The sequence below is a fragment of the Hemibagrus wyckioides genome, linkage group LG20 (genome assembly GCF_019097595.1).
Source record: "Hemibagrus wyckioides isolate EC202008001 linkage group LG20, SWU_Hwy_1.0, whole genome shotgun sequence".
NCBI classification, from domain to species: domain Eukaryota; kingdom Metazoa; phylum Chordata; class Actinopteri; order Siluriformes; family Bagridae; genus Hemibagrus; species Hemibagrus wyckioides.
This window is the reverse complement of record NC_080729.1, coordinates 17855957-17880066: the sequence shown is the minus strand read 5'-3', so window position 1 is coordinate 17880066 and position 24110 is coordinate 17855957. Positions and strand designations below refer to the sequence as shown.

At 40.5% G+C, this 24110-nt stretch overlaps 1 protein-coding gene across 1 annotated transcript; it reads right to left on the bottom strand.

Annotated features, from left to right (window-relative positions):
- Window positions 1–538: 538 nt before the first annotated feature.
- ahrrb (aryl-hydrocarbon receptor repressor b) lies at window positions 539–23124 on the bottom strand. The gene is made up of 9 exons (XM_058418163.1): window positions 22970–23124; window positions 22436–22529; window positions 19640–19821; window positions 10216–10322; window positions 8979–9068; window positions 5818–5938; window positions 4968–5101; window positions 4500–4678; window positions 539–3221 (listed from the first exon to the last, which is right to left on the bottom strand). The coding sequence occupies exons 2-9, from the start codon at window positions 22495–22497 to the stop codon at window positions 2294–2296; spliced, it is 1803 nt and encodes a 600-aa protein (XP_058274146.1). The 5' UTR covers window positions 22498–22529; window positions 22970–23124; the 3' UTR covers window positions 539–2293.
- Between the last annotated feature and the right edge of the window lie 986 nt (window positions 23125–24110).

The window sequence follows — 24110 nt, the reverse complement described above, 5'->3', positions numbered from 1 at the left end:
AGATACTGACCACTGCAGACCGGGAACACCCCACAAGAGCTGCAGTTTTGGAGATGCTCTGATCCAGTGGTCTAGCCATCACAATTTGGCTCTTCATCAAACTCGCTCAAAATCCATTCTAATTGAAATGCAAAGCTACAGCTTGTGGAAATAGAATCATTTCCCATGAACAATTTAGCATTTTGGATTAATATGTCTAAAAATATACGAAACAGTAATAAAAATGCAAGGAAAAAAACTGCCACTGAAGCATTAAGTGACACAAGCTTGTTGGAAGGATAAAGGGAACTGCTAAAATAAATAAATAAATAAATACATAAAAATAATTTAAACAACAAAAACATTGTACTAAAACTGATCTCATAGAAGGATTACCTCCTAAAAATCCAGTAATATTTATATTTATATATATATATTCCTTCACCATCATTTACTCACCTAGCAAAAACTTTCAGCTGTTCAGGGATACCAAAACTGTACTTATTTTTTATTCCTAAAATCTCGACTCTTATCAAAGAAAAGATTTTTTTAGACGAGGTTAAATTAAAACATTTATTCAAACATTAAATTTTCTTCATCACAGAATATTGTCATACATATATACACACACACACACACAGACACACACACGGAAAAACAAGTGCACACTGTCACATGCCCGCTCGCACGCACATGCAAATCTGACGCCAGGAGCATCTTCGTCCTCGGATGAAACGGCGTTCTTGATCAGACGATACAGAAACAGATGATACTTTGAAGCTGAGTGTGGCGCATACATTATCCTCTGTGTGTGAGACTTTCAAATCAAAGCCAAAGCCTATAAAAAAAACAACTGAGAACTGAGTTTTGGACCTAAAATGGCCACAAGCCACGATTTTTGTCGATGCAGAATACTGATTATCATCAATACATTTCACTCTGGACTGTGTTAACGTTAGCGGCTGCACCGCAAAACTAAAGGAGTTTTCGTTGACAGCAATGAGAATTTCTCGATATTTCAGTCAATCGTATTTGTATCTAATCATCAATACACCTCAAATGTTTAAACCTTATTATACAAAAGCAATGTAGTTCAAATTTCATCCATTTATAACTAAGAAAATGTCCATGAACCATTATCGCTTACATTATGGAGGCTAGAAACATTTTTCATTCGTCTGCATCTCTATTCGTCTCTTACAGAAAAAAACAAAGAAACAAAGAAAACTTCTCATATTGCAGAGAAAGCACAAGCTGCTTCCACTCATCAAGACATCACAGTGACACTGGAGACTCCTTCCATTCCTGGTAAATAAGCATCTAATAATCTGTTGATAAATAGCAATGCATATTTTTAAAATCAATTTAGATTACGTGGAATGTCTGCCATATACACTATATTGCCAAAAGTTTTGGGACACCCCTCCAAGTGTTGTTTTTCAGGGGTTGGGCTCGGCTCCTTAGTTCCAGTGAAAGGAACTCTTAATGCTTCAGCTTCATACCAAGACATTTTGGACAATTTCATGCTTTGTGGGAACAGTTTGGGGATGACCCCTTCCTGTTCCAACATGACTGCACACCAGTGACCAAAGCAAGGTCCATAAAGACATGGATGAGTGAGTTTGGTGTGGAGGAACTGCACAGAGTCCTGACCTCAGCCCTGTAGAACACCTTGGGGAGGAATTAGAGTGGAGACTGCGAGCCAGACCTTCTCGTCCAACATCAGTGCCTGACCTCACAAATGTGCTTCTAGAGGAATGGTAAAAAAATTCCCATAAACACACTCCTAAACCTTGTGGAAAGCCTTCCCAGAAGAGTTGAAGCTGTTATAGCTGCAAAGGGTGGGACAACTCCATATTACATTCATGTGCATGTAAAGACAGATGTCCCAAAACTTTTGGCAATATAATGTAAGTCCCTGTGACTATAGAAACAAGACAACAGAAGAGACTCACAAAGCTGCTGTTACAGAAAAATGTTCTATATCTTCTGACCAATCAGAACGGAGAATTTGAGGTGGTATAAATAGTATCTCATAACCGAGGAGTTCTTCCTTCTTTCTGTGGTCTGTACATTTTAAAATCAGGCTTATGGGAAGATGCATTATAAATGAAATGTACAAACTGTATATGACGTACGATTCCATATCAGGTAACTACAAAATTTATGCTACAAATATTAGCTACAAAATACTCTCTTATTTCTTCTAAAGTGCCGTAATAGAGAACTAGCCCTTAAAAAACAAGTGTTATAACACCTGTCTATATTAAGACATATACCTGAGCTTCAAAAATGTAGCATTTGGCGTTGAAGGTTATTGCATATACAGATAGGCACTGGTTTTGTGCACCACTGAGTTCAGTGCACAGTTCGCGTCATTTCTGTCCACTTGTATAACATCATGGCTGCCATCAGTCCAGGGCAGAGAGTCCATAGGTTCTCTTTTGATGGGATGGAGAAGACTGTGGTTCCTCACCTCGTAGTTCAGCTTGTAGTCAGGCTGCATAAAGACCTTGGACTCGGAGCTGTTCATGTACGCGTGGCAGTTTGTACCCTGGAGGCTGTTCGGATCTGAATGGTCTTTATTAAGGACGCATTTTAGCGGTCTGCCCGCTCCTGCATAGAGATATTTGTGGTGACCGTTGATGCTAGAGATGTTCGTGAGGCAAGGCTTGCTATAGTGCTCGTCATAGTCTACCTCTGTTTTCACCTGTTGTGCGTCAGGGAAGGGCGCGCTGTAGCGCCAGGCGCCGTTATGAGGCGCGCCGTATATGCTGCATCCGTTCTCCGAGTCAGAGTCCTGCTCTGTCTTTATGGCGGTCTCGGGTAGCAGTGCGTTGCTGTAACAATCGTCATTGCCCACGTATCTGCTCTCAGTCTTCCTGTACCCGCAGTACGCGTCCTTATCACCGAGTCCATACTCCTTACACTGGGACATCGCAGCAGCGCATCCTGGGGAGAAGCGGAATTTTCCGGACTGGACGTGTTTCCCCAGTTTGCTGCCGAAGTAGCCGCTGTTTGAGGCAGAGTGACACCGAGAGTCCCAGGAACTTTGAGTAGGCTGCGCTTTGTGGACCGCCATAGAGGACACGCAGTAGTTCAGAGGCTCATCCTGGCTGTAGAAACCTTCACTTTTATACTGGGCGCCTTCTTTGCTGAGAGCGGCCCAGGAGCTGCCGTGCCAGTTAAGCGCCATGTCGCCGGCATCACAGGAGGTGCGAGCAGTTGGGTGCCTTTTTTCGCTGCATGATAAAAAAAACAGGTCAAGTTTAGCATGGACAGGACACGAAAAGATCTAAATCACATTATGGCAAGGTTTCATATATTATCAAACATAATTAGAGAACACAAATTAGATAACTTAAGTGAACATTTTTGGCCATTTCTAATATGTCTCGGTATATGAAGCTTATGAGACAGAGACAGGCCATGCTAGATGCATTGCGGTACTGTGTGATTCAATTCTATTCTTTTTATTTTTATGTATCAGGGCTCAATTTACTATTGTGTGGTCCTTGCCAACTTCTAGAAATAAACAAATAACCTCTGGTGAAAACAAAACCATAAAAACCCTCACAGCTTTTTTCAATATGTAGTCATTTTATCCCAAAAAGTATACCAACAAGAACCAGGAACCAGGTGGGAAGAAATAAATACGCCATTCCTAATTTCACATTCATTAAGCAAGTATTTAGCATCCATATGTTACTAATGAAATGCATCATTAAGAAGTACGGTACAAAGCAGAACTTTGTCATGTGATGTTTTTCAGCACTCTGCATCATGTCAAGAAGAAAGGACATCAGCCCTGACCTCTTCTCATCAATCTGGGCAGGGTTATAAGTCCACCACTGTTTACAAATGGAGGGTCTTCCAGACAATCAAGACATACTGGCAAATTCAGTCAATAGAAAATGTTTAGAATTATAGGGTCTACTTAATCGGTTAGTCAAAAGGGGGAAATGTTTCGTATGATATATATAAATAAATATATAAATAATTTGAGCAACAGTAGCTCGTCTGTTGGATCGGATCACACGGGTCAGCCTTCGCTCCCCACGTGCATCAATGAGCCTTGGCCGTCCATGACCCTGTCGCCGGTTCACCACTGTTCCTTCCTTGGACCACTTTTAATAGATACTGACCACCGCAGACCGGAAACACCCCACAAGAGCTGCAGTTTTGGAGATGCTCTGATCCAGTGGTCTAGCCATCACAATCTGGCCCTTCGTCAAACTCGCTCAAATCCTTACGCTTGTCCATTTTTCCTGCTTCTAACACATCAACTTTGAGGACAAAATGTTCACTTGCTGCCTAATATATCCCACCCACTAACAGGTGCCATGATGAGGAGATCATCAGTCTTATTCACTTCACCTGGCCATAATGTTATGCCTGATCGGTGTATATTCAGAAAAATGATTTAGTAGGAATGAGAGAATACTAACGCCAAATTCTGTATCTACTTATAACGCACTACAGCAAATGAGCTTTGAGATACTTCTACTTGATGAACGAACCTGATGTTGGAGCCTTTCTGTTTGCTAATCATGCCCTTAATCTTGAGCTCGGTGATGGAGGGCAGGACGAGCGGCACGGCCACACAGAACAGAGCCAGCTGAGGAGGCATCAAAACTCCGGATTTACTCTTCCTCTTCTGGCCTTGGAGGAACTTCAGACTGCCCTGGAACTGCATCCTCTGCATCGAGACAGCGTGTGACAAACAAAATGGCAAGCGTGAAGATGATTCTGGTTAAGATCTGACTCACATTGCATGGTATTTTTCTCCTAATGTCAAAACATTTAGATCGTCTTGCTGCACTGCACGCAAGTCCTCTCTGACAGGAAATGCATGCGTTGCTAATTATTAATGAAAAGAAAAGGTACTGATATGAGGCATATGGTGTAGGGTTGTCATAACATCGTAAAGATGACGTCCATACCAATAATGAATAATAACTGATATCAGTATCGATGTTGTGACTCACCAAGAAGCCGGACTTGTTGTCAAGCAGGCAGCGTACTCGAGCGATGAAGCAGCGAGTCAGGAATGGAGACAGTTCAGTAGGGACGCCGTCTAGCTCTTGAGCATTAAACAGGCTTCTCACCATGTAGTCTTCATCTATGCATAAAACATGATTAAAAAATACTACTCATTTATAAGTATAAATTTTTTGAAGAAGAACTGAGGGCAAGAAGCCTTTATTATCACCACACATACGTTACAGGACAATGGAAATCTTTTCTTTGGGTATCCCAGCTGGGGTCAGATAACAGGGGCAATTATGATACAGTGCCCCTGGAGCAAGGAGGGGTAAGGGCCTTGGTCAGTTACACAACAGTGTAGCTTTGTAGTGCTGGTGCTTGAAATCTGATCCTCTGATCAACAACCAAGAGGCTTAACCACTTGTGCCACCACTGCCCCTAAGACTATACCATGCCGAGCTGGGGCTATTTGCAAGGCAAGTAAGGGGTTTGTCCATTTCAGAAGTGACCACTTAGTGCTACCTTGACCAAGAACTATGGTGCAGTCTAAATGTGGGTCATTATTGCCAAATCTTTTTAAAATCCTTTTTAATATGTGTTATTATTTTCTTGTAAAAAGGCTTTATGAGTTAACAGAGAAGTAGCATGTGGTAAACAGTAGGATGTGACGTAAGATGCATACAGATGTGAGATCTAGCCCGAAGTAAATAACATCAACTTTTTTACTATAGGATTATTATCTGATTAGATCGCCTCAGGCTTTACCTGGTCCCCAAATAACCACAATGTAAAAACTAAACATAGTTCAGCCTTCTGCCTGGGTGTAAAGGTGCTTTTCTGGTAATTACACACCAGTTCCTGAGGGAAAGTGGTGTTCCTGCTGGGGATTCATGGCCCAGTGCAGCTGTCTTCTGAACTCCTGCCGCTCGTCCACATGGATATAATCAAATACATTCTGGTGCATCACGTCGGTCTGCCATAGAGAGAAAGGTGAAACACACACACACACACACACTCACACACAATCAGCTTTGAGTCTGACCCTGTTTAACCTCCTGCGTCAGTGACCCCTTTGTGTTTGGCCACTGCAGTGTAATACACACTTGACCTGCTCCATGGTTGGGTGAGTGGTGCACAATGGGCCTGCCAATAAGATCTCTCCTGGTTTACACTGCAAGTGTCAGTAACAGGAAACCAACAGAGCGAATCCAACACACACACACACACACACACACACTCTAGGATCCCCAATGCTCTGTACCATTTTTGCACTGATTGTGAGAAAGGATGTTTGCTGAAGAGGTGTTTCTTTGAACTCTCCTTGGTATTAAGCATACCAAGAACCTACTGTATTTTTAGCATATTAAGGAAGTAAATACTTAATGCTGATTTTATAGATTTTTTTTTTGTTCTGCAGGCATTTCACAGGATTATCATTGAGCTATTGTCATAAAACATGACCATAACTGGGCAAAAACTGGCCAATGGGAGTGCAAAGGGGTTTGGACAAAATTTTGCAAAAGGTGCTTGGACCCCGTAGATTGCTGCTATATTATTCGTTTCTTGCCTCATAGGCAATAATTCAAATTAAAATAATAATAAAAAAAACATTTTTTTAATTATTCCAAAAATGAGTCAAAAAATGTTCTTTTTTAAAAAAATTATTTTATTTTTTTATAAAATAAAAAATAATAAAAATTATATTATTTGTTTTATTTTTTTATATTTTATTTTTATTTTTTTTTGCACACACCATGAACCTCAAACACACCAATAAAGAAGTTGTTTTAAAAGCTGTAAAAACTGTCCTGCTGTGGTTATTTTTTTAAAATGCACTCAAGTTACTGGTAGATATTTGTTTTTTTAGCTCTTCTTTAATTGATTGGCTCACTCAAGAAGTGAAAGATATTGGTCTTATTGTTTTATTAATAGTAGTTCTATTAAAAATGTCTCAGTAGATATCAAGCTGTAGGTCATCTGAAATCAGCTTAATTTATGTAAATGCAGTCAACAACTGCTGCACAAGCAAAATTTACCAATGTAATGCTGATTAGCGCCTACGAGCGTTCATTTATTTTTAGCTGTGTTAGTGTTTAAAAGGTTCCTTTAGTGCTAGAGCGTCTGTCTGACAGCTTGAGCTCTCGTGCCTTTCTCTCTCTCTCTCTCTCTCTCTTCCTCCTTGCTGTGAGCTGCTGTGGGGGCTGGGCTTTCTCCAGCTCTCGTTTTGTTTAGGCATTGCGTGACAGCAGGTCGGCGTGCATGATGACAGACAAAACCATGCAATGATGATGAGAGAGAGAGAGAGAGAGACAGAAACCTGTTCACATGCATAATTCCACCACACAAATTTCCAGGAGTTATGGCTATACCCTCTGTTTAGTAAAGAAGAAGAAGAAAAAAACAAGATCTCCCAGTAAAATATTCAACCTTCCCATTATAACCCTGTCTGAAACAGGCACGGCTGTGAATGCTTTGTCTCACGAAGCGGCGCTTGCACGCCTATCATCGAACCAATCCCATCTAATTTTCCATCAGCTGCCAGATCCGGTGACTCTTTTGTTAAATTACTTTTGTTACAAGAGCTGTTTTAGTGCTTTGCCCAAGAAACTTAACACTTACAGCCCTGTAACAGACCTGTAAATTAACCTTTTGGGGGGGGGGGGACCAAGGAAAACACGAGGTCTCTTGCATGCCAGTGCAGGCCATGAACCTTTTTTACAGACAACCACACTTGATTTTTGTTTTGATTCCTTGGAAAAGAGGGAGACTTTTATATGCACCGAAAGTTTCCTAGGATATAAACAGATGCTATGGATTCTTAATTTAGTATTTTATTAGAAGCTTCGCACTCGGTTACTCGTGATTCCTTGCCACCTTATCATAAATGAAGTCGCCGAAATATGACATTGTTTTTGATCTGATTCAGGATCAGATCAGATTACAGGTCGGAAGAGATGAACAGTTAATCGTAATTTAATCGCAATCAGTATTTTATGCCTCATCAGTTCCTATAATATGATCTTAGAGAAGTTATCTAACTGACTTTGATTTTTTTATTGACTCTGGTACTTTTTAATGCAAGAGCTCCTCATCTCATCTATATAGGGTCTATATTATCTAGAGGTTTTAATACATCTAGCCGAAGTTATATTCGGCATCAAAAATCTACTCAGATGAGTTTGACCGGTCGTATTTTATTTCAGGAAAATACATTTACATACAGCTGAGAAATTGAGGGCCAAGCAGTGGCACCTTGGTGGATCTGGGATTTGAACTCATGATCTTCTGAGCAATAGTCCAACACCTTGATCACTAAGCTACCCCATCCTCCACAGAATTTAATCTAAAATGTTTCTTTTTTCTATAATAGTCATGATTATTGATTAGCCTTAGAGAAGTTTATACACTGATCAGGCATAAGATAATGACCACCCACCTAATATTGTGTTGGTCCCCCTTTAGCAGCCAAAACAACCCTGACCCGTCATGCACCGTGTATTCTGACACCTTTCCATCAGAACCAGCATTAACTTCTTCAGCAATCTGAGCAACAGTAGCTCGTCTGTTGGATCGGATCACACGGGCCAGCCTTCACCCCCCACGTGCATCAGTGGGCCTTGGCCGCCCATGACCCTGTCACCGGTTCACCACTGTTCCTTCCTTGGACCACCTTTGATAGATACTGACCACTGCAGACCGGGAACACCCCACAAGAGCTCCCCTGATCCAGTGGTCTAGCCATCACAATCTGGCCCTTCGTCAAACTCTCAAACTCAAATCCTTGTCCATTTTTCCTGCTACTAACACATCAACTTTGAGGACAAAATGTTCACTTCCTGCCTAATATATCCCACCCACTAACAGGTGTCATGATGAGGAGATCATCAGTCTTATTCACTTCACCTGGCACTGCTCACAATGTTATACCTGATCGGTGTAAATTATCATCCTGTTTCAGTCCACAGCTAGGAAGAAATCCTATATATTGAATATGATGGAGAACACATGTTTACCTGATGGAAGCCCAGGTAGTCTACGATTGTCGAGGAAGCGTAGAAGATGACTCCATCTGAGCTGACAATCAGCGCAAACCCTGTCAAAGACTGAAATGAAAGGACATGGACACATTACAGAGAGAAAGAGAGATATGTTGTAAATGTAAAAACACAGTACTGTTGAATTTAATGCATTTTCAGTATTAGTGCACTACTTGAACATGAGACAAGAGCAGGAGAGCAATTTAGCAGCCACGTGTCTTTTTATCCAAATTGTCAGCGAGTAAATGACATTCTCCTGGCTCGCAGTAAAGCAAGCGCTTGGCCGTTGCACGCTACTTCTGCATTTCTACAAGCACCAAAACGGTTCAATCATGATGAACAGCGGAGACCACTAAAGCCGAAAAGGTTCTAGTTAGTGTTCTGCTGAATCCTGAAAGCGTCTTTTAACACTTCTTGTGGTTTCAGGTTGCTAGGCAATTTGTAACGTTGAAATTGTTTACATAATGGTAGACCACAGTGTTGTGTTTCCGGCTGCACATACTGGTAAGGGGGGGGGGGGGGGGGACAGTACTCTTTTTTGTACTGCTGCTTCAGATAGAGCATTTTACTCAGTGAAGGAATGAGGTAGCGACCTCAGATGCGCAACTTCTAAAAATAATCGCGGATGAACGACCGCAGAGTTGTTCTTGAATTAAATTCTGTCTGAAGGTGATCTCTCTGGGTAATCTTAAAAACCTAACCTGGTGTATTATCACTGACTCCTGATCGATAAGGAGGATTAGAGGCTCAGCGTGCTGCACTGTGTCGACTTTTGACCCTGGAGTGTGTCTGCTTCCTACTTCACACGATTTTACCATCTCATTACACGGGGATATTTTTAAGCCGTTTTGCGCGGCGACAGAGAGGAGACGGAGAAGAGGGAAGGAAAGACAGATGGACGGAAGAGCACGTGTGGCCTTGGTCGTCTTTTTATGTCACGGTCTGACGAAAACACCAGGAGTGCTTCCCCTCTAACTGGTTGGATCATGACAGGGTCTTCTTCACAAACACACTCTAGCACTGCATGCAATGCCGTGTGTAAGAGTATGTTAAATGAAAGCACGGTTTCTTTGATCCTTATGGTTTTCGGTGACGAGGTGAAAGACTGTGGTATTACATTAGTTCTTGAATGTTTCCCTTTTTCACTCAGACACTATTGCCTCACCAGGGTCACATAAGGACAAGTAGATTTAACACACACACACACACGCACCTCAAGAAGAAGATCACTTTCCATAATGCTGTTGCCTAGACTGTGTTTCTTGGGCTCAGGGCTGCAGGATGCAGGGCTTTGCTTTTTGCTTGATTTCTCCTGAATAGCTGTGAAAGAGAGAAAGAGAAAAGGAGAGAGATGGAGAGAGAGAGAGAGAGTTGGGTTCAATGAATGCAGCCAAAACAAACCATTTTTGGAATGAAGCACATGTGAGAGGTTTCTGATTATTTATGAAAATGTGCCAGGGAATATCTTTGACTTGCTGTATGAAATCTTCCTCTGGTGTATACACACTCCTGCTCCAGTACACACTCCCTAACAGCGTGTTCGTACATCATATATCCACTAACATGAAAAGGTGACTGAACCTTTTCAGTGTGCACGGGGGTCGCTGTTGCAGGTTGACCACCATCCTAAACATCTCCCATGCCAAACACAAAAAGACATTTATCCCCACCCTGACCCTCCTGGCCACATGTCAGACCACACAGGAATCCAGCACCCGAGTTCATGGCCTGCTGCCGTGCCGGCCCTCGCTTTTTCGCCACCATTCCTCTCGGAGATCCTGATGGTTTTCTCAGAGCTTACCGCAGCGCTTTCCGTGACCGGTCGACTGAGACGGGGAAAAATAACTCCAAATGTGCGTGCCTTTGTTGGATATGGCAAGTCAAGTGGCATATGTTTGCTTTGCAGATCAAAAAGGGCTAAATTCCTAAAAACTGACTCCTTGAGAGGAGCCGTGTTAAACTGTGGGCTTTGCGTGGAATGCGCCTTTTAATTTAAAACATTTTTGTGGGCAATTCAAAGGTTAACTGCAAGGTTCACGACTTATCCCTACGCTTTATTTGCTTTGAAATTAATTACAGGACGATTGTACGATTATTCCCGGGGTTTAAGTGGCGGATTTTGACAGAAGGTAAGCATAATGTGCCGGCGAAAATCATTTATCGTGGAATTCATTTCGGCGTGACAGCCGAGAGCAAGTTCTGCATCTTATGATCGATCACACATGCTTTGAGTGCAGGGTTTTTTTTTCTTCTAAAAATCAAATGAAATAAAAAAGATCATCCATGAGTTTCAGAGGAGTAACATTCCCCGAGTTAAAACCACTGCTGCTTTTTATACCTGTTTCACAAGTTCGTCCATAAATCGGACGATTTGTTCCGAAAAACGTTTTAAAACTTACAGACATGTGCTCCTTATTTAGCTATAAAATAAATACCATCGTAAAACAATGATGATAAATTGTTAGAACCCGAATCATGAAAATACGTACTGTCATATTTAGCGTCTGTGACAAGTGAAACAAATATGCTGTTCTGACTTTCAAAGCCAGTGGAAATCTTTTAGTGGACGTCCCAGCCCTGAGCGTGTAATGTCCAACATGTGATTCAAATATTCACTTCCTTTTTCTTAATAACTGTCAAGACGTGCGTCATGATCCTTCTCACGCAGGTACCACCACATGCAATATATATATATATATGCATATATATACATATATATATATATATATATATATATATATATATATATATATATATATATATATATATATATATATATATGTATGTATATATATGCATATATATATATATATATATGAATCATGCACACTCATGCACACACAGGTTTGTATATATATATATATATATATATATATATATATATATATATATATATATATACATTCGGACGCATATACACACACATATACCTGCTATATATACAAATCATAGACACATAGATAGAAAGATAAATAGATATACAGATAGACAGAATGCTCAAAGCATCTAAGCATTACATCAGGCACTTTCACATCCTACTTTCCTCGTTCATTAGTCACACTACAGTACTAAAGGCTTCCTGTGCATCATATAAACCTGTGCATGAATCTGATTATTCAGCTTCTTTAACATGTCTCTCTATCCCTAAAGCTTAACAGATATATTTATCTATCTAAAATGTTTAGGGTGAGAGCACAGAGGGGATGTTTTTGAGGCATGTGAGTGTTCACGGTGTGTGTGTGTGTGTGCGGAGTGTGTGCAGACCCGGAGTGTTTGTCCGATTTCACCTGATTCACGTTAAATCGGACTGCTTACCATCAGGACAAGAAAGAAAACACAGGAAAGAAGTAGGAGGATGTTATACATACAAAATGAGTGGCTGGGAAAAAATGTGTGTGTGTTTGTGTGTGTGTGTGTGCTGGGGAGGGGTGAGTGAGGGATTCCCAAATCCGTCTTCAAATAATCCCTGTTGCGTGCAGAGACTCTGTGACTCAGCGTGCGAGTGTGCTATTTTGCCTCCCCCCCCCACCGCCACATAGAGCAGTGACTGTGATTGTGCGTGTGTGTGTGTGTGTGTGTGTGTGTGTAAGCAGCAACCTTTCCTGATCGCTCTACAAGGCCTGAAGTTAAAAGCTTTCTCAGTAGTACAGTGTTTAGCCCATAGATCCGTGGCTGACCCCTCGTAACGACACAAACACATTTGCGCACCATTTTTCCTGCCTCTCACACGCAACACAATGAGAGTCGTGTTTTTTCCTTTTTTTTTTCTTTTCTTTTTGAAATTCTCTGAAGACGCATGCTTCTCCATTGATTCACTCTGAAACCACTGCCAAAATGTCCAGGTGGTCTCTGTAAAGGCAGGTGGATATGCTACTTTCACAAAGCCATTGTTCGCCGTGGAAGAAAAATTCCTCGCTGCATTTCGCCGCTGACTTGTTTCGATAAGGGAATGGAAATAAAAAACAGGCCCACTCCTGACCATCATGTACGACTTATGAGCAGATGTGTGTTTTTATGCCCCAGCTAGAATCTGTACAGAAGAACTGAACGACTCTGTTGCCAAACGCCGCACTCGATTCGAACGCTTTCTCGCCGCATACTATTTCTAAACACCTTCTTCATTTCTAAATAGCTTGCTTAACGTCAGAGCTAGTCTCCGCTGGACGGTCCGTGACGTATTAATGCAGATTGGAGAGAACTCTTCACACAGTGTTGTCAGTGATAGGCACGGTGGTGTAGTTGAATGCCAGGGATGTGAATGTAGGCCGACGTGCTAGATTCATCGAAGCTGTATTGACATCCAGTGGACGAATCTGAAGGGAAAATATACTAATTAATGCTGCTAAAGTATTATAGGGAAATGAATCCCTGGAAATTAGTCACTGGCATTTAACAAAAACAACATGCACATTTACACTGATCAAGCATAACATTATGACCACCTGTCTAATATTGTGTTGGTCCTCCTTATGCTGCTTAAACAGCCCTGACCCGTCCTGCACTGTGTATTCGGACCCCTTTCTATCAGAACCAGCATTAACTTCTTCAGCAATCTGAGCAACAGTAGATCGTCTGTTGGATCGGATCACACAGGCCAGCCTTCACTCCCCACGTGCATCAGTGAGCCTTGGCCGCCCATGACCCTGTCTCCGGTTCACCACTGTTCCTTCCTTGGACCACTTTTGAAAGATACTGACCACTGCAGACCGGGAACACCCCACAAGAGCTGCAGTTTTGGAGATGCTCTGATCTGGTCATCTATCCGCCATCACAATTCGGCTCTTCGTCAAACTCGCTCGAATCCTTACGCTTGTCCATTTTTCCTGCTTCTAACATCAACTTTGAGGACAAAATGTTCACTTGCTGCCTAATATATCCCACCCACTAACAGGTGCCATGATGAGGAGATCATCAGTCTTATTCACTTCACCTGTCACTAGTCATAATGTTATGCCTGATCTGTGTATATCATACTTTATGTTTAAGTTTTATTGCTCAATATTTACCTGTAATCCGTTGGATTAAGGCGACTAGGACAAAAAGTTGACCGGTATAAACCCCCATTACAGAATCTACTTAGAGCATCTGTTTAACTGTCATTTAATTGTCAGACTCATGAACCATGAAATGATTTGAACCCTATTGGCTAGACATACCCAGATGACATCATAATTATCATCTATGAATTCACTTTCCTCCCTGTTTCAACTTAATGGCTTGCATTCCTGGCCTGCTCTTAATCACGCAGACTTTCCCCAGCCGGTGTGTAAGCTACAAGCCCGGTCTCTAACGGAGTAAGAACTGCTGATCCGTTTACACGTGGCCAAGCAGAGCACACTTTAAGCCCGGCTGACTGATCAGCTTTACACGCAGGTAGCTATGTATTTCGCTTTATAACACACAATAGGATTATAACAGGCTGGAATGTAATGGCGTGTATTTTTGGGCACTGACAGAGCAGGAGCGTGTGAGAGAGATACAGTATGCAGTAGGTGGAGGAATGGAAGGAGTAGGAGGCTCATTTGTGCACGGCTGGTCTCGTGCGCCCTGATGGACAGATCATTTTCATAAGCGGCTCTCTGAGGTCAGGGCCCAGTCTGCTACAGTCACGCAAGCCCTGTTTTTTTTCCACTCCTATTGCACGCGCTGCCTCTTAAAGGGCCAGTGTGCCTGTTTTAGAGCCAGACAACCGCACTGCAACAGACCACGAGGTTCTCTCTGTCTGAAGGTAAACGTATCGGGTTTAGTGAGGTGGATTCCTGCTTTGTTTTTGGTTAAAGGAGGAAGTGAGAGAGAGAAAAAAAAAGCACCCTGCTGAATACTTTCCAAAGGTGATGAAGATATGAAACTGTCTGAGTCGAGGAGGAGGAGGAGGAGGAGGACGAGTGCCTTCTGTTTGGCATGCAATTAAAAAAAAGAAGGACTTATTCCCAATTAGGTGTGCAGGCACATACAAACAGATGTACGTTTGCACACCAGAGACAAATAGAGGACAAATAAATGTGTGGCCTCGCCAGCATCAAACGCAGACCGAACTGTGGTTTGTCTTCCAAAGAAAGCTTGTCTTTCAAAGGCAGACCACTTCTAAGGCTAACCAAAGCCACAAAGTGTTGATCACCAACTCTGAAGACTTTACCCATTATGACATGTCTGCTTCTACTGGTATTTCTGCATTAATTCCAATTATTAATCATTTGCTCAGAGACCCGAATGGACGGTTTCATTATACCTAATCGAAAACACAAACCAAATCACTCTGAATAGTTCCAGATTGAGAACGTTAATATAATGTGGTTTTAATATGATTTTTCTGTTCCAGTACAATTTTTTACTCCATTACGTCACTTCCTGTCACTTCTCGCAACAGTCCTGTGTGTCCTACGATTCTGAAAAAGGTTCTGCTTAAAGGAGACGCCGTGTTTGGTTGTATATATATACTCAAGTGTACATGAGATGTCATTTACTCCATACTTTCCTCTGGACCAGGTACGTTAAATTTCTGTTTAGAACCAAAACAGAAAATCCCAGTCAACATGCTTCCAAACAAAAAATAAAATATAAAAAGATATCATAAAAAACAATACGCACATCTGCATTCCTTATTTGTACATGTGACGAGCGTGGAATGTGTTTGAAATATTGCATTACCCACATATGAAACTGAGTAAGCGGGGCTCAAGGCTAAATTGGCTGGAGGAGGTGTAAATCATAGCCTACAAAAATAGGAGCGGCACTTGCTGTAAACACCCACTCTGGACAAATTAAAATATGGCACCTATTGCGCAATATGGAGTATATTTAAATGAGAGGAGAAGTGCATTAGTCACTAACTAGGACAAAATTCAATTCATGGAACTTGTCTAAAAATGTCACGGAAGAAAATAATTTGATCAGCGCTCCTTTGTGCAGCGACACGTTCGATGTGGGCGGATTTGTAGAAATTTATCACAGGGTTTAATTACCCTGACTTATTAGGAAATCTGACGAGGAACAAATGAAGCATCATAATAGAAACGTCAGGTGTAATTGCAGCTGTCACGTAACGCAGCGTAGCTCCGAGCCAGAATTCTTTATTTGGGTCATTTTATTGCAAGTTTGCACGACACTCTGCGTGCAGATGGGCTGTTTTTCTCGTGCCAACAAACATAAACCTGATCAATTTGGTTTCCCCTGAATGCTGTTATTCTCAATTATATAACAATTATTCAAATTCACGCTATCTCACATGGCTCATAAGTCATTTTCGCAAACAAGAGTGGCAGGTGGAGGCATGCACGGTTTAATGGAGCTCGGATTTCTCACGAAGGAGTGTTTGAAGGCAGCGCATGGGCCTTGTGCTGAAACCACATGTGTTCGAATGTGCTTGAATCTCATCGACGGTGCCTCTTTTTTAGCTCTTAACAGAGGTCTGGATGGAATGTAACACATATACACAATGAGAACGGGAAGAAGAAAAAAAATAAAATCAAGAGTGTTTTGCAGGACAGGCAGGCTGTGATGGAATTTCCTCCGATCTGCACGCAATGCTCAGTAGGGATCTGCCAGAGAGAGTGGAATGGCTGCCAGGTACACACGTAATTGGGATTCCTTTGTGGGCATTTATGACCCCGGGGATCAGCAGTCTAACATCTGTTCCCTTTGGTTATCTCTGAATGAACTCACACACACAGTTTCGGCAGGCTCTTTCTTGAGGCTTGGCTTTATTCCCAAAAAGAAAGAAAGAAAAAAAAAAAGAGCAAGAGAGAAAGTTGGCAAGGAGGGACCATGTATAAATAAATGGAACCAAAAAACAGTGAAAAATAATCCCATTTTTAAATTACATTAAGGAAATCCAATTCCTTGTCGTAGTCCTAAAGAGTCTGAATGAGACAGAGCAATCCACCTGGTACCGTTTCACACAGTACATCATTTTAATTCATTTCTGACAAGAGTTGACCGCGGGGCAAACGCTCCATTTTATGTTTCATGGAAATTTTACCACAAAAATATTCTGCACTTTCTGGCCATAATGCAGGACATCTTGTTAAAAGTCTATTAATACGACGGTCTCGTCGCGTGAGGACGCAAAAGCGTGATCAGCACTATATCCGAAAGCATCCAGAAGCATGAACGGCATTGGTGAACCATACAGACCTTCCTCTTTTGCTTCGCACATCACCCGGAGGCTGTGAGGCTTGCCAGGTCGTAATGAGGAAAGCATTTCCCTGGAGGCATTCACTGCTAGAAGTCTCTTATCTTGGCAGCAGTCAGCTTTTTCATGTGGAGCTCAATTACTCCCTCATGTGCTCTGATGCATGGATTATGCTATACACCAAAGGGTTAAAAGGCTCATTCGAGTTCTTTAAACATCATTTACTGATGTGGTGGTCCAGCTTGTGTTTCAGGGCAGCTGCAAATAAGATGGCGTAAGATGGGACATAAGACACAGGTATAGATCCACATCAGCTTCCAGTACCAAACATGAGTAACAAGATGTGAAGGGCCAGTGACAAGACAATAATTCTGCCATCGAGGTCAATTTCCTTCCCAGTTTTGTATTTAGTGCAACGCTGATTTATTTCATGCTCTAATGTTCCAGAGCTGCTGTGAGTCACACTGACAATCCTGTAGCAGTAATTCATGGCTAGTGCCGTATCCGGGTGTCAGGTCAGGATTCATAAACCTTTTCGGTCTAAATTTAGGTATTAAAAAAGTTTGACTGCACTGTGACAGACGGGAGCTGGCAGCCAATCAGCAGAGAGCGAGAGAGAGTTATAAGGAATGAAGATATAAACAAGGCTGATATACCAGAAAAGTATTTGTTTAACAGGCAAGAATTTATTTGTTCTCAAATATGGTGGGAGGCTAGTAAACGTCATGTATGGTTAGCTTGAGAATTGTGACTAGCATTCATGTTTGTTTTTAAGTTTTGTTTTTAATCTGGTGAGAGTCAGCAACTAAAGCACTCTCCTCACATGATCTACGTCTCCTTATCCTCCAGTCCAGCTTTTAGCGATTGTGCTAAGATGATTCAGTGTGTGTAAAACGTTCGCCAATACATGAATGACATAACAAGAAATATTTAGAAACAGATCAAATTTTACAAAATTCATGTCTGGGTATATGTATATATATATATATATCAGTCAGCCAGGGAAAAAAGGGTTCTTGTCCATGCAGCATACTGTGAAATCCAGAGCTATGTGATTACGTTTTAAGTGACAAGTCTATGTGCTGATTACGCAACACAGAATGAGTGGCTCAGCATCAGGTTCTTGCAGGCACCCACAGTAAGAGCTATTTAGACGTACTACTGCGTGCACATTATGCAGGCTGGGACACATTACGAGATGTTTCTTAAGTAAGCACCATGGAAATTCCCAAACCCTGCACCTTGTAGCTGTAAGGGTCCAGCCGGTAATCATGACTTGTTACACGGATTTGCATCAAACAAATCTATCCGAGTTCAAGACAAACAAAAAAAACAAAACAAAACACAAACCTCAAAAACAACACAACTTGGGCATTTGAATTGACGTAAATGAAACTGGGAAGTAAAATTTTTGCCAGGTTTTTTAGCTTAAACAACAACATAGTGTCAAAAGGCACTAATATTTACACCACCTGGCATTCATCAAATCCGGATATCCTGGCTTTAACCCTTCTTTTCTGATGATGATGATGATTTTGATTATTATTTTTATTATTATTATTATTATTATTATTGTTGTTGATTTAAAATGCATCACGAGACACGTCAGGTTAAATAATCTGACCTTATCCACTGAATCAGGAACAGTACAGTGTCTAAGTGCATCATTTATTAGACCTCTTGCTGTCCTACAGATACGTCTATAGATAGAAAGAGCGATACAAATTCGATTCCAACACCAAGGATCTGGTTAAAATAACACCGGCACCAAACGAAAACAATCGTTCTTGACCTTAAGTACTTCCAGAAATAAATCGGTCAGCACAGAAAGGGGCTGGGTCAAAGTCAACATTCGCCTAAACCAGCCCCATCAGAGCCATAATATTCAGAAGGCCATTCGGGGCGGCTATTTTTGTCCTATTATTATTATTTGTTTTTTCCTATTTAGATTCCAGGTTGGCGTCTGAACGAGGTGTAACGAGAAAAGAAAAGATTGTTGAAAACTGCTCACACTAGCGGGTGACACAATGCCCGTGCGTGACACCGAGCCATGGTTTCAGCATCAGCGTGACAAAGCCAAGGTATGGTGCGGTAAAGAGGCAAATTCAGATCACTGGCTTGAACAATTCCAGTCTTACGTGTGGTTTAAAATGCGGTCTGATGTTTCTTTACTTCCCTAGTTATGACTTTGGTCTGTTTCTATTTACTTTTTGACGCAAACATGCAGGAATAATGTATAACCATGGTTTCATCTTTGCCTGTCATGATATGATTCTAGAGATATTACAAAGGATCCAGTGGAGTTTATCTTCCAACAAAGCTAATGATATCAAACACATTTTAAACAGAACTGATGTGTATAATTCATCTAGTGGGCTATATGTTATGGCTATTACCATGATCACCCCTTTTACACATACATGAGCTCACGGATGCCTGTGATTGGTCAGCTGTCCCATGATCGACATCACTATGATTCAAATCTGCGACCCTTATTTGTTCTTACTTTGGAAGAAGCTCTTCACCCGGAGATAGCTCACGCTGAGACGCAGCACTGACAGCTTGTCCAGTTTAGAGATGACCTCTGGAGTGAAGGGCAGCAGGCTGGCCAGTCGATCCAACTCGGCATTGAGTCGGTCCCGGTGTCTCTTAGACGGGTTCGACTTCTGGTTCACGCCTGCCGGTTTTCTGTTCAGACCAAACAGACGTGTCACGAACATGTTCAGCAACAGAAAAGAGGACGTTAAGGAGTTAAGTGAAAGTTAGATTTCTCCCAGCTGCTTTAGTTTTGTTCCACCCAAAAAGAAAGAAAGAAAGAAAGAAAGAAAGAAAGAAAGAAAGAAAGAAAGAAAGAAAGAAAGAAAGAAAGAAAGAAAGAAAGAAAGAAAGAAAGAAAACACTTAGGAATCATTGTGAAAAAAAAAAGCATGGGAGCCGATTAGGATCTGATAAGTGTTCTCATGTGATTTCTTTTTCTTTTTTTATCTTTGTGTACGATTTACACTCAAACAAAAACACTTGGAGCCCTAACATTTAGAATCTGAAAATGGATTAGTAGCTGTGTAATAGCTGTGTAATAGCTGCTTAATAACAGAATGTGTGGAAATCTCAATAAATACAATACAGTCCAAGGACAAATGTAGACAGACAGACAGACAGACAGATAGATAGATAGATACTTTATTCATCCCAATGGGAAATTTATAATTATGTAAGTCATAACTGAGTCGTTCTAGTTGGAAAGGTTATTTAAAAACTCATTCATTCATCTTCTTAACCGTGTTTAATCATTTTCAGGGTCCTGGTGGATCTGGAGCGATTCCCGGGAACACACCTTTAAACATTTTGGCCTGTTTACACCATTGCAATGGGTCTGAAACTAAGCAATCAAGAGGTGTAGACTTTCGGCTTTAAGGGGATTAACATTAAAATATCACATTAACAGTTTAGCAGGTAAATCTATTTTTTTACACAGCCATTGTCATAGGCTCAAAAGTAATTAAAGTAATTAGACAAATGACTGGCAAACAGTTTTATATCCAGGTGTGGCCTGTTTCCTCATTATTTTCATGACGTATTAAGGAGATAGAAAAGTCTGATAGAAGATAGCTCTACTTTCTGCTCAGACTCAATCAAATCTAATAGGACAGTGCTTCATTGTGCTGTGCTCAGCATTTTAATGCAAATAAATGTACTATTCTTAAATGACCGAGTTAGTCACATGACCTCAACTCAATTGAGCATGCTTTTCACTTAATAAAGGCAAAACTGAAAGCAAGCAGCAACTGAAGGCAAAGCACCTCAAGGGAGGTGACGTGTATGAGTTTCAGACTGCAGGCAGACAAAGACAGCTAAATATTTGCATCCAAGAATTAAAAATAATCCTTGTAATTATGTTTGTTTGCCTATTTGCCTTTGAGTCAGTGAAAATGAAAGAACTGTAAAAAAAAAAAAAAAAAAATCCCTTAATGGTTAATGCAGTATTTTTTTTGATGGTACACAGAGACAAAATGACAAAATATTGCATCGCTGTCCAAATACTTATGGATGTAACCGTATGTTTTTCTGCTAAAATCAGACACATCCCTTTTAAAAACCCTTATCACTGCCTCAACACTGCCTTCTCCCTCAAATTACAGTCGTTTAATATGAGGAATAAATAAATAAATAAATAAATAAATAAATATGCTGTAAATTTTAACTTTTCTTAAGAATTAGCTAAGTTGGAATACAAATGAAAATGTTAAGGGATTGTAAGTAAATAATATTACATTTTTACTGAGGTTTTAATCGGCACTTGGTGTAAGTACACCAAAAAATAATTTTTAATTATAATTAATTATAATTAATTTTTTTTTATTTAATTATAATGGTTTATAATGTAATGATGCAGCAAAAAACTTGTAAAAACATATCAGATCCTGTAATAATTGGGCAAAGATTAAAAATGGATTTGGAAAAAAAATATATAATAAATTTTTTAAATGTGGAAGTTTAGATCTAACCAAAAAAATAAATTAATAAATAAAAATAATAATAATAATTAAAAATAATTAATAAATAAATAAATAAATAAATAAATAAATAAATAAATAAATAAATTCTTGACATTTTTCTTTTGTTAAAATTGACTTGTATTCAATTTTTCCGACTTTATTAAATTTGTTACATTTTAAAGAGTTTAACTGCAAAGTGTTTACAAATTTAAAGCATTGTAGCTTTTAAAGACAACAATATCAAACGGTTATCGATATCAGCAGATGCTCCAGGATTATGTCTGTGTCAGAAAGTGAAAAAAGTGATATCGTGCCAACGTCTAGCCGATATTATCGTGCATCCGATGTGCAACAAGAACGACAACAATTCAGTCTTGACATCTTCTTAGTAACCATGATGACTCTTTGCAAGCTCATGCCAAATCATGTGACGGCGGCGTGCCCTACTTTTCGAAGCTATCTGTGTCGTGTCTGTGAACATCACATAATTACGACATTAAAAAAATATCGAATAATTTATTTGACAAAATATCATTGGCCTGATACACGCTATCTAACTAATCCACAATATCTAATCATTACATCTCTATCTCTGTTCCAAACTTAACACCTTTTTAAAGGGGCGTTCGGGAAGACTCTAAAATCGTAGGTGACTTCTTAAAGAGTATTAATATCCATAAACCTGTGTAAGGAATGTCAGCGTCACTCCCTCTTTAAGCATTCGGTCAACCATAATTAGCTAATTCTGTTCGACTACACCGGTTTAGTTATTTACATGAGCGCAATAAAAGTTTGAAATACTCAGCTGCTTTTGAATGGGCTTTCTCCTCTTCCTCCCAGCATACAGACAGTCTCCAGGTGGAATCATGATGTCTCTATAAACACTATCAACACTATAAACTGAACACACACACACACACACACACACACAAACACATGAATGAAAGTTGGGAATTTTATAAACAGGAGTCACCTCCTTAAGTCAGAACTGCATTTCATCTTCAAGTATAGATGTTTAACTAAAAGATCTTAATAAGAAGCTGTTTAGTTATTAATATTATTAGTAGTAAAAAAAAAACAAGGTACTTGTTGGTAAAACATTACTTATAAGGGTGCATGCATCTTCTACCTGGAAAAGTGTAACCTTGTACCTTAAAACCTAAATAAAGGTAAAGAAATCGTTCTTTTAAACGTAGTCTATATTCCTTCACACAGCAAATTGTACAAAATGAGTATCACTTTTAATGTGGATTGCATGCTATAGTGACAAGAACAAGTAGTAGTGTAGGTTGAGGAAGTTCAATTAAATGTTTATTTAAAAAAACAAACAATTTACTTACGAGATGCTAACACTCAGGTAAATCCAGCTCGTGTTTGAGAAAAGACTTTAAAAAGACTTAAATCATCTGAGAGGTGTCTATAATGAACAGAGAGCGGTTCTCCGGACAGATGTGTCTCAGGGCTTTTATATACCCGTGCTCAGGGTGGCGGTTACATCCTTGTGTTTCAGGCTCGAGCTTGGCACGCGACGCTCTCTGGATTCAAACGCACGCTCTCTCTCTCTCTCTCTCGCGGGCGCGCGCGCGTGCGTGCGGGTGCGCGCACAGCTAAGCGGCTGGTGTAGGATTACCACTGACAGGACGAGCGGTGTCGGGTTACCTCCGAAAAAAAATCTCATAGTGTTAAAAGTTATATTTATTACGATTTATTACAGTAGCGATGACCTTTCGAGATAAATGAGGGGACAGGTGGGTGTTAGAGGAAAGGACGAAAGGAAAAGTTCGCCTTTAGTTAGATTTGAGGTGCGTTAGCCGTTATGTTTTCGGGTTTGTACTTCTACAAATAACCCTCAAAATGTCCAGAAGATGATACGACGATATGGTTTAAACCATTAAACTTAGGACAAAAAGTATTATGTGGCTGAGAAAACCCCATTTATAAAACTGACTTTGTTCCCCCCCTCACAGTTTTATAGACAAGCTGCTACTCCACGAGCCGGGGGCTTTGTGCGCATGCGCGGAAATATAGGGTGGGTTAACCTAGAGCTAATCTGAAAAAACTAGTCTTGCCTTTAAATATATATTTATAATGGGAAAAAAATTGATTTCTACTGCAAATCTGTTGGAAATTTGTTGTATGATGCTGTGTTTCTGATGTCATCACAACAGGACATGAAGACAGGACAAGGACAATTCCGATTTTTTTTAGATGATCTGAACATTTTCAGCAGTGTCATAATAGATAAATCTTTAAGCTTTGAGGTGTTTGTGCAAATGTTGGACCCCAAGACCCAGAATGCAATGCAGATGTACCACGCCCTAAAGTGCTGCTGCACCAAGACATGGATGAGCGAGGAACTTGACTGGCCTCCTGACCTCAACCCCATAGAACATCTTTAGGATGAATTAGAGCAGAGACTGTGAGCCAGACCTTCTCGTCCAACATCAGTGCCTGACCTCACAAATGCGCTTCTAGAGGAAT